The 12091-nt window shown below is 42.8% G+C and overlaps 1 protein-coding gene across 4 annotated transcripts in view; it reads right to left on the bottom strand.

The window, feature by feature from the left end:
- Window positions 1-12091, bottom strand: part of VPS26C (VPS26 endosomal protein sorting factor C) — a 331601-nt gene that overhangs the window by 58985 nt on the left and 260525 nt on the right. For all 4 annotated transcript variants that reach the window (XM_078656856.1, XM_078656855.1, XM_078656858.1 and 1 more), the window contains one exon: window positions 11244-11394. In XM_078656856.1, the coding sequence (XP_078512982.1) occupies window positions 11244-11394 (151 nt within the window). The remainder of the gene's footprint in view (window positions 1-11243; window positions 11395-12091) is intronic.

Raw genomic sequence — 12091 nt, 5'->3', positions numbered from 1 at the left:
TCTAAGTGCTATTTCTGAAAGTGTTACTTCTGATTCCTGACAGTGGTCCAGGTGGCCCTGTCTTGTAAATATCCCCTGTAAATTCTGCCCGTGCCTCTGGCACATTGTAAAGTGTGTGTTTTATCTAATGTGTTTTGGTGTAATACAAAGGCTATTTTTATATAACCTTGTGTGGAGTTTCCTTTGTGGTGGGTCCTGGGTGTTGTTGCTGGGGTGCGTGCGCAAATACTTAACTTACATCGCCTCCAAGTTTAGCCTTGCTGCTCGCGCCACGTTACCTAGAGGGTGAGCAGGGGTTATCTTGGCGTGTAACTCCCTTGCCCTGACTTGGGAGTGGTGGTCTCTGACTGACTTTGGCGAAAGCCCTGGCCAGCCGGGGATCCCATTTCCAACAGAAGCGTTTCTTGTAAATATGACTTACAACTAGTATTTACAAATGGTTTGGTTTAAGTACAGTCTGTGGGCTGTCCTTTGTTTTTGTTCTGAGTATTGGTTTGTGGGTTAAATATGTGTTTAAATGTCTATGTGGTTCTATCATTAGTGCAATTTCTGTAAGTGAATAGCGTTGGCGCTATTCACGAAATGCATGGCTAAAACGCGCTGTATTGTGTGTCCTGAGTGTTTGACCCCTTTCTGTTTATGTCTGAAATGAGCTCAAATGTGTGTTTGTGTTTCTTTTTGATGTTTTCAGTCTATTAAGCAAAATGTCTAAATGCTTAAAAAATAAAATTAAAATTCACATTCACTAGGAATAAAAAGGCCCCCAAAAACGAATTGTGTGTTTTTGTAGAAAAACCAACTTATAGCATTTCTTCATTATTTTGTATTACAGGAAGACATTTCAATTAAGGGTTTCCTCTCTTTAAGCATTTTTGTACGCATATTCTTGGCTCTGTTGCTAAATAAAAATTGTCCTTTTTAGAAAGAAAAATGTAGGCGCCAAATTTTGTCATGTTTTAACTTAGGCTTCTGTGCTTAGGCTTATAAATGAATGCGTCTAAAAATGATAGGCAAGGGATGCAGCTTGCTTTTATATGTGGTATTATCAAAAATGATTAGGTGTATTAAAAATAATTATTAAATTATGAAAAATAATTATTAAAAATAAGTGCTACAAAATTTGTTTTTTACTATTCATGAAGCTTAATGCTCATACTGTGACCTCCTAGCATTATAATTTAATTTGAGTTGTGTTGCACTGCATAATGAGGACATTAGCATATGACATCTCACTTCGCGCAGGCGTAAAAAACTCATTTTTCTAAGGATTTACATGAGATATGTCTAATGTCTAATATCTGTAATGTGTAAAGAACATTCTGGGATGATTAATATGTAACATACTTATAGGATATTTATTTTTAAGTGCCCCAAATATCAAAGTCGAATTTGGGTATTTTTGCCATTTATAATAGCTTTAAAGTGCTTTAGGCTTCAGTAAATGCATACATTTAGGTATAATACAAATTTGCAGGCTGTCCCCATTTGGGGTTTGCTTTTAAATGACCCAGTGCGATCCATTTAAGGTTGATGAAATAAGTACCATTGCAACAAGCATTTGTTCTAAAAACTGGTATGTGTGTTATTAGGTTCTGTGAATTATTCACAGTAAATGTTGTTTAATAATCTGGAAACAGAGATAATTTTTTTAGCGCCTAAAAAGGAGACATTTTTCAAAATAGAGTGAATTATTGCAGGTTAGGAGGAATTAGGAAGGCCTTTAGCCTTTGTCAGCCTCAGAATGAGTAGAGGGTGGGGGCTAGTAGAGCTGCAAAGGCTTGCTCAAGTGCTGAGGTGTTATCTTTAGTTTCCCTGTAAACAATGGAAGGAGGCTGTCATGTTGACATGTGTGACCTTTTAAATTAGGGTCTTGTCTCTGTGAAATGCAGAATGCCTTGCTAAACAGGCCTCTAAAAGGAAGGGTTTCTGGTTTCTCCACAAAATTAAAGAACTTAATTCCAAAGGCGCTGTATAACTCTGGGGAACCCGTCCTGGCTTTCCCTGTGGGATGGTCCCTTGCTGGGAGTCCCCAAGGTGGAGCCAGGCATCCCCAGAATTGGTGGGGCCGTTATGGAGATTAGGCAAGCTAGTGCCCAGAGTTGCCGAGTGGAACCCCTGATTAGAGTAAGCACCGAAGCGAGAATTATCAAGTCCGCTGACCAAGGTCCACGACCCTGCCGCGTCGGGAATCGAACCGTGGTCGTGGGCTGACTTCTGCTCTCAGGTCTGCCGCCTCTAACCAGTGAGCCACACTACTCCACAAATCTCTGCCTCTAAAGAAAATAATGTCTGCTAATTGCTTTTATTTGACCGAAAATGAAGCATTGCATTAAGTCTTAGACAGAAAATAAGACAAAGCTTTTTATTGAAATTTTGAAGGCTACATGCCTAAGTGAGAACGATTTGCCAATTAAGAATTATTTTTTACAGTGGAAATTGTGGCCCAAAGATAACATGGAGTGTCAGTGAAAGAATTTTACTTTTGAAAAGTTAAAATGATTTAATGTTGCAAGCTGACTGACAAGATGGTAACAGTTGAGTAATGGAAATTTATTTTTGTATCTGTTAATGTGTATCATGTTTTGTCTTCTGATTACAAGTTATATAGGATATTAGTTTGTTATGAGAAATGGCTCTCTTTTGTGTGTTGTGTATTTTTTTTTTTTTTGCTTCTGCCCACAGATCATTCATGGATTGTTCTGGGTGATTTTAAGGCTGACAAGACACGTGAGTTTGGTTGGTTGAAAAGAGATGTGTTTTTGCGTAACTCCTTTGGAAAGGAATGTTCAGGTGGTTTTCATGTTTGTGTATTTGGTCCTATCAGGAATTGTTCTTGATGGTCCTGTATGTCAGAAGTGACACCGTAGATTGTATTGCCAGCCGATCACGAATGACTAGTGATCAGCTGTCAAAAGGAGGGTAAGGAAAGTAAGAGAAAGTGTGTAAAAGAAAGTGTATTTTAATTTTAAACCTGACAAATTAAGAAGGCCTGAATAGTGGGTTTTGGGCTGCAGGTTCACAGTGCATAAAGTACATACCTTGAAGTGTGTGCGTCACCGCTCACTCACATATGCTATTGTTTTGTCTATGTCTATGCTTTTTGTGCTTGATATACAGCAAGTATATCTGATGGCTTGTGCGTTTTTTTGCATGTTTTTTGTTTTATGTTATTGTTTTTGATACTATTACAACTTTACCTGTGTTGTGAAGGGATATACATGTCGATGTGTATACTGCACAACAGTTGGGTAGATTTGTTTTGACACTAAATTTCACAGATAGACAGACAACACTTCATCAGTGTATGTCAAATTTGGCTTTAATGGTATTTGAAGGAAAATAAAAAAGAGATATACAGGATCAAAGTGTGTCACATGCTGTTAGTCACCTACTGCCCCTCCCCTTAAGGAACAGGCAGCCCTACATTTATGTATCCTGATTGGACGTAAGGATAAAATTATAGATTTGTGACTCTTGTACATGGTGACCTAATTTCTATATTACATTAGTCAGTTTTGTTCTGCTTTCTAAGTAGTGTATGGCTTTGTACCATAAAGGAAACAAGGTTTCATTTTTCCCTGAAGAAGGAACTGGAACATTAGCTAAGATTACCGTATATGGTTTAGCGGCCAGCGGTAGAGCAAACATTTCTGAACTATTTTTGATTTTTTGTTCACCCAAGTAATTTCTTGTTCCTCCTATAGATTTTTCTATGACCTAGTCCCATTTCCCTTTTCCATATTCCTTTCACCAGTCAGCCCTTTTATTATTGTAGGTGTATTGTTTAGGTTCACACTTCCAGATTGCAGTAATGTACTAGGAACCCCTATATTATGTATAATTCCCTTTTGTATGACTAGACTGGTGTTCAAGAATTTTCTTTAGGCCTAACTCGATGTTTTCCAGTCTAACCGTCATGGTAGTAATGGACTGGTTAACTGACTCAATGCTATTATAAGACAAGTTTCCACATTTTGATTATTAGCCTGTGTATTGCGTAGTGCACTTGATGCACAGTTATTAAAAGGGAGGTATCTACATGTCCCTGATAATCTGTATTATGCAATTTTTCTTTTGAGATGTTCTAGATAAGGAATTTAGGAATACCTAGACTTAATCATGTCGCTATCTACCCTTAGATGGTGGAGGATATGCTCTCACACGGAACCCCAATTGAAGAGCCTAGAGGCACTGTTTTGCCTACTGCCTTTGTCTTTGTATTGCCTTTGAGAAATGACAGTGTATTCTAGACCAGAATTGTCCCATGGCGTATGGCCCCTCCTTTGAAGATTGAAGATTGCAGGCCACCTGCTTGCAGTCCCCTTGTTATACAATGAACTGTTTAAAGCATCGCACTTGCTCCATCAGACGGCATTGGACATCCCAGAACAATAATTTCAGTGCAAAGAGCGAAAGAGAAGGATTCTTGTTGTTTGAGGCTTCAGTTTTCCACCCACCTGTCATGTGCTGGTAACCTCTGACAGTGTGCAGTCCCTTGAGCCCCTTGGCCTGAGTTTTGGCCACACACCCCCCTTTCCTTTGCTCCAACGGAAGTGCAGTGCACCGGAGGATTCGAGTTTGGCAAAAGGCACTACATTCTGGTGCCCATGAAAGAGCAGCCTAAGCGTTCTCTAACACTGAGCAATGAGTGTTGGAGCCTGAGAATGTAGACCCGGATCTGCATAAGATGATCTGTGCCCTTGATCAACGAAGAGCACACTCTCTGTAGTGCCTGACCGCAGAGGAGAGATATTGGTGCACTGCCTTGAGACATTGAGACTTTCAAATGAGCTGTGAGTGTTTGCCAGGAGGGCACTCCAACGGATACTGAAAAACACTATTTTTCATGGGAGGCCTGAATCAAGAGGCCCATGCAACAATGGGAGAAGATTTGATGGACGATAGAAGCCTGCCAGAGAGACTTGAACGGACTCTGGGCATAATTGCTGCACAAAGTGGTTTCCGTGTGATTGCATAAAATGGGTTTTAGGAGACTGATTCTTATTGTTTTGTTGGCATTGTTTTAAAGTAGTATTCTGTTTAGTAAAAGCAGAATAAAATCCATTCTCTGTGGAAGAGTACCCCCTTTTCACCTCAGAGCATTGATGAGGATAAGCACTGTTTCACCTGAACATATAATAAGTTACTGAAATGCATAGGAGCCATAAAAATGTTACTAGATAATTTTAGGATTTGCTTTCTGCTTAGAGTTGTGAAAAATGATAATTTTGTTTGCAATAGTGGTCATTACTTTCTCCTGTTGTCTATATGTTCTTAATAACGTGTTTTCTAGTATTTTTAAGCATGACGTTGTCTTTTGTGGGTTGGATTGTTTTTGCTACCCAATTGACATCTGTACCCACCTCCCAACCTATGTCTATTCCTACTACTACTTCTTTGCATTCTTTCCATACTTTACCTGAACATGAACTGGTTAGGAGGTCAGAGTTTACTAATAATTCCTTTGTACAGTTTCTGCATCAACGCCAGTTAGTAATGAACATCACTAATTGTTGGGTGTGTGGTCTTATGCCACATACTACAGATAGAGGTATTCCCTATTTGGTTCTGCCATTTAGTTACAATGGGTCTGTATGGGCATATTAGACGATGTTTATTTATGCCAACGAAGTCTATCCCTTGCGTTCCATGAAAGATAACTCGAGTAATAATGCCTTAGTGAAGGGAATAACGGATAATATTGACATCGATTCAGATACAGACTGAGTGATTGCCTATGTAAGGGCAAAAGGAGGTTCTGAGGTTCTGTGAATTCTGAACCCGTGGGTTCCATTTTGTGTATGGCAGCCATTTTGTGGTTGCCCTCACATAGGCCGATGATTGTGGCTGAACTAGTTTAAGGACATGTACACCTTAGCTCGAGTTCGTGCTGACTCCTGTTTGACCTGAGTGAACTGACCCTGTTGCCTGAAGCTGACCTTGTTAAACCAGTTCCTGCCCTTTAGCTGATCAAGATTAAGGATCAGAGCACAGGACATCATAAAGTTTTACTGCACACAAACATGCCTTATCCTACTTCTATCTGTTTCTGTTTCTTCTTTTATGGTCTATTTACGATATGGGTTGTGGTCCTTTTTATTATGGGTTTGTCCGGCTTGTCTAAAGAAGAATGTTGGGTTTGTTCAATGATTGATTATGGGCCGGACAACTGTAAAATGGGTTTGTCGTCATGCGATACCTTGCGTAATAATACCTATGATTGGACAATTGTAAATAGTGGGTGTTTGTCCTATTGGCTAATGTTTGGCAGACCTTGCATGTCCATGTTAGGCCCTTTGTATGCTTGCAAAAGCAAGGACTGCCCCTTACTTTTATGCTGGGTTATGTAACCCTGAGCATATATAAGGCCTCTGTTCTCTGTACTCCTGAGACTACCTCATTCAGTTGCTACGGCTTCTGTGTGACGTGGCCTCACTTATTAAATTTAATAAAGATGTCTTTTCATATTTCAGCTTCTGTGCCAAGTTCTTTTTTCCATTAGTAAGTATTCCCTGAGAATGAAGATTACATTTCTTCAACCTGGCAAGCTCCCTGAAGGAGATCTTTCACAACCTAAGTAACAGATTGTACAAATACATTTTGTGGGCCTAGGGCTCCCACTGGCTTAACCCTGTCTCGCTGTAATGAATGTGATAAACTCTTCAAACCAATAGCAGGTGGACTGAAGACTTGACCCACTGTAATGATAAGGGAGTATCTTTCTGCAGTCTGATAACGCCTACTCAGTGGCATAAAGACAATATGTGAACCAAATAAGTGCTGATAATACCTCTATCTTTATAGGTTTGGCCCAAAGACAACTTTAGTTGTCTACCCAGGATCATGTTTCCCAAATCAAATCATAAGAGAAATGCATGCATATAGGGGGCTTTTAGACAACTCTGTTTATCCAATGGGCTGCTAAAATATCACTGAAATTATGCACTCTCATCACAGCTGAGAATGTGAGACACTGGATCAGACCTCTTCAGCGATAGGATACCTTCACTTTGAGGGAGTGAATTTTGCTGGTACTCATGTATACATCCACCTACAACCCTTAATTTCATAATTATCAATAAATGTATTAAAACCTGCAATACTGACCCATCATAAACCAGTGTTGAAATATTTAATTATTCTACAGAAAACAAGCACAATTCAGTACGGCAGAAAAGTGTACATGTACATTTTCATTTTGAAGCCATTCTCCCTCAGCTTGTGAAGGACATTTTAAACAAATGCATCTTACTTGAGAGGGTCATCAAGTAACGATCTGAGGTACTGCAACTTTGTGAAGAATTCAAGTAGCTGGATCAGACTCAAGACGAACAGCTACTAGCCACCTGAAGTACCGCAGCTTTGTGATATACTTGTTAAGTAGTTGCTTCTGACTCAAGAGGGATATCTAGTAAAATCTTGTAGGATTGCAGCTTTGTTAACGACTTCAAGCTATAGCTTCTGACTGGAGAGGGACATCTAATAATGATTTGACGTACTGCAGCTATGCAAAAGGCCAGACCAATGGAGTTTGCCCACGCTTGTTCAATGTTTTGTCTTTATTGTACAGTTAATTGGAGTTAGCTTTTACAATGCTATATACACATCAGCATGTAAGATTGGCTTTGAAGACATCCTAAGATAGGTATTGTGCTCAGGTATCTTGAGATACACTGGATTCCACATCTAGGGTAACTGTCTCCATGTCTCTGTATGGGACAATGGTACTCTTTACTTACCTTACAGAATGTATTTTTCTTTAAACAACTTCTTGTTGAAAATGATAATGAAACGACAACCTATTAAGGCCTAATTTAGAAACTGGTAGACAGGCTACATAGTGGCAAACTTGACTGAGTACCATCCCCACCAAACACTAGGTTGCCGACCTCATTTAGAGTTGGGCAGACTGTACATATTCCATCGACAGAGCCCCTGTTGGCTTCATTGAAGAAATAGTACCTCCCACGGTCTAACAGTGTAGGGGCCATCTGAGAACGACTTTACACCGCCTGCTCCATTGAAATTGGACGGTGTAAAATAGTTTCCCCTCCCCATTACTACAGGGAAAACGTGGCGGTAAGGGACAGGAAAAAAACCAATAATGATCCCCACTGTGAGAAGTTGGCCTGATGTGCAGTGCTCACTATTCTAGTGATCACTATATATCAGTCCAAACAACCCTTATTGATGATTGGTTGTAAGTCAACCTTATAGACCAGCTATCCTAGTAGCATGGATACGAGCAGTCTAAGGCTAAGACTCTAGAGGGCGTGTTAAGCCAGCTGTTTTACCATCACATTACCCCTTGAACACCCAGTGAAAGGACACCACACAAGTGTTATGAAAATAAACAATGTATTTATTAGAATCACAACAACCCTGTACTCTTTATGAGGACAGGGTGCTAAGCACACAACAAAACTCTTACGAAAATACTTTTAAGTTAGCACGTTACACAAATGCCCGAGGGGCACGAAAAACCATATACGCTAAAAGTGGAATGCGAATTACTAGCAGGTAAGTAACAGTTCTAATAGGCTTTGGAATCGCTAGGACTGGACTAGGGAATCGTTAGATTACTACTAGGAGGCCTAGGGGACTCGGGTGCAGAGTGTGCACTCTCACGCGGGATGCGGGACAAAGTCTATGGAAGCTAGAATTCACAAAGTTAGTGTTCACGGGCGAACCCGACCTGGTAGGGAGAAAACGACAGTGGATCCTGACCCTTGGATAGTGAGGCTATGCTGGGACACCGGAGTGCCGAAGTTACCTAGCCCAGGGGCTGCAGCTGCATAGGTCTGAAAAGACGTCGGGGATCTCGTTGCCGGACCAGGAGCCTGGAAGGAAGAAGTTGCTGGCAGGCGACCAGTGAAGAAAAGTTCGATGGATCCAAGCCTGGATCAAGGAAGAAGGAAACCTGAAAGCAGAGGGGACCAAGTTCTTGAATCACTAGCCAGTGATTAAGTGGGCACCAGGATGGCACCGGGCGAAGTCACCGCAGTCAGGTGAGTGGGCGCTGCTGGGCTCTGCAGTCTCTCGGACCAGGAGGCGTTGTCGGCGACCAGGATGGAGGTGCGAGCTGTCCCACGAAGGATGAAGTCGTTGGCGTCGAAGTTACCCAGGATTGGGCAACAAGCCTTGGCTAATTCAAGCCCACGCGGTGGACTCAAAATGGCGTCTTGAGTGGACCAGGAGGGTCCGGGGTGCTCCTCTTCTGGGAGGGAGCAAGGGCCAGTCTGGAGCAACCAGACCAGCAGCAGAAATGTCGTCGGGCGTCGTCAGGAAGGCCACAAGCCAACGGGCTAGTAGCCAAACAACGCGGTGAGCAGCAGAAGGTAGAAGGGCCCCACGCCGATCGTGGAGATGCTTGGGGGCTGCTCTTCGGTGCTGGAGCTGCTCAGGGTGGGGGCTTCTCGGACCCCAAAGCACTCACCAGGAAATTACTCGGTGGGCTTGCTGTGCAGAAGTCGTGCAGTCTTGGCGATGGCCGGTCCCTCGAGGTCTCGTCGCACCCACGGTTCTCAGCTGTGCTGTAGAGGTGGGTAGAGGTCAGAGGTGCCAGGGAAGCCGGGTCTCGTCGAGCTGGGCAGTCGGATTCCGGAGGAAGGACGTGCAGCAGACCGCAGTGTTCTTAGATGGTGCCTGCGGATGCAGGGTGACTACTCCTTAGCCACAAGGGAGAATCTTGAGGAAGAAATCGTGAAGTCCTTTCGTGGAAAGTGGTATCTTGATTCCAAAGATGATCTGATTTGGAAGGGGGCCAGTCTCTACCTTTATCTGGGAAAAGGGGGCTGGCACGCGACTAGGTCCTGCCCTATGGGTGGGACCAGGAGGGGGGTGGTTACACCCACTTCCTTGGCGGGCTTTTCCCCAGCACAGGGTCTGGAGTGACCCTGGAACTGGTTCCAGCCAGCCTATGCACAGTGAGCACCGGGGTGCCACGTGCAGTCACCTTCCTCTAAAGCCCTGCCTACCTACAATACACAAAACCCTGTCTGGGACGGTGCTGGCACCGCCCCTGGCAGGAAACCCTTTGTCCTTATCTCCTGCTCTGGGAGGACTCCCAGCAGCAGGAGGGCAGACTTGTGTCTCGGTGGCAGCATCCATTTTGTGGATGCTAAGGCTCTGTCTGACTTTTAACCGGGTTATAGGTTACAGGCATGTCGTGTCCCTCTAGAAGGGTGGAATGCTAACCCCGTCGCCAGAATTGGCGAGGGGTTAGTATTCCAATTCGTATGACACCTTACTCGACATGTTTTGATAAAGCGATACCAGAGTTGGCACATAACCGCGAGGATTATAATGCACTTAAGAGTATATGGTATGCGATATCATGGAAACGGCTAAGGGATAGATCCCGAAAGCCGCAGACAGGCTCAGCTCATGCCAGAGCACCATCTCACACGATTCCACGCACTCTGCCTTCAGGATTGTTAAGGCCTGCCATAGGAGTGACTGATAGGAGATCTGTGTGTCCATTTTAGGGTTAGATATAGGTATACTATATCTAAAGCAAAGGGTGAGTACACCACCTTGCCCCAGCTGTCGTGCAGCCAGTTGTGTCAGATTTGGATGGCCATCCAGGGGTGGCATAATACATGCTGCAGCCCCTGGTAGGCCCTGGGTACACCTAGGCCCTGGGTACCTAAGGTACACAGTACAGGGACTGATAAGGTGACTCAGTATCCAATTTAGATATGTACCTAAGGTACATGGAATCCATTTTACAGAGAGAGCAGTGGGCCTGAGGTCCTGAACAGCAGGGCCTCAGGTCAACTAAGTCAGAAAACCAGCAAAACACCAGGCAAAAAGTTGGGGGCAACCATAGTCAGGGGTCAACCTTCCTACACCCACACTTTGTGAGAAAACTTCATTAGGGCCATGCGTTGTTTTGTTTTTCAGAAACAAACTCATCTTTGGGAGTTTGCTTCTGAAAAATAAAAAACTTGTGAAAAGTTTGACAGCCAGCTGTCATGGCTTACGGTACAGTCTGTCAAACTTCCCCTCCATTGGCAGGAGCCGCTATGACGGCAGTTACTGTGAATGTAGAGTTGTGTGTAGGGCCAGCAGTAGAGTAAGTGGAGGTCCCTTGGGATTCCTAAAGTATTCTCCTCCACCAACCTGACGAAGTAATCTATGTCCGCCAAACTCTTAATCAGGCTCTTAATGGCAATTAAATTATTGTATCTTGGTCTCTTTCCACTTCAAATGAACCCACACACAGGAATATATAGACTTACCACAAGTCTCTACTCGAACTAATTGCAGCTCAATACTTTTGATTGAAACCTCTGAATTTTCAACAACCAGCTCCCCGGTCAACGGTTGTGTGATGACACAATTTGTAGAGTTCAGGTGACCTCGGATGAGAAACTTGGGGAGTGATGCTCTCTGAAGAAAAAGGATGAACCCATAGTCAAAGCAAAGATATTCAACTCAACAAAAGAACCATTCAACAAATGGAAACTTTGATTGCACTTTACTATGGTACCTGTTTGTGTTAGATCTAAAAACAAGTACTTTCAAATATTAGGCAAAGCAGGCACTTTAAACTAGGTTCACACAGCTTGTTTAATTGAAAAAGGCTGTTATTTTGTGTTGTGACCATTGCAGTACGGTCTAGGGCTACTTTTGAGTTTACAAAGCGAGGCATGGCTTTACGTGAGAAAAGTAATTCAAGGTCCGGTATCAGAAAGTATGTAAAGAAACAAACCCACCAACACAAGTATATCATATACATTACTCACATAGCCGACTGAAATACATTTGTTCAAACGTTTTACAGATGTATAGAACGCACAAACATCAGACAGTGGTCGTTTGGCACCAGCTGGTATGACATGAGAGTGTAGTGGCCCGTGAAGTGCCCACAGTGATACGTTATACCTCGTTTGAAGGAAGGGGAGGGCTACATTTATAGAACATGAGGTGTTTACAAATTGCTAAAGTCTTTATGGAGTGCCACAGGTGTGATGCTGTAGCAGAAAAAGGTTTGCCACCCATTCTCAATATCGAAATGCTACATATTTTGAACCAAATGTCCTCAGAGAAAAGTAAAAGAAGGAAGATACCTATCTTAGAGTAATGA

This window comes from Lissotriton helveticus, chromosome 8 (assembly GCF_964261635.1).
Source record: "Lissotriton helveticus chromosome 8, aLisHel1.1, whole genome shotgun sequence".
Classification (NCBI taxonomy): Eukaryota; Metazoa; Chordata; class Amphibia; order Caudata; family Salamandridae; genus Lissotriton; species Lissotriton helveticus.
Note: the sequence above shows the minus strand (reverse complement) of the source record. Positions and strands in the feature narration are given on the sequence as shown.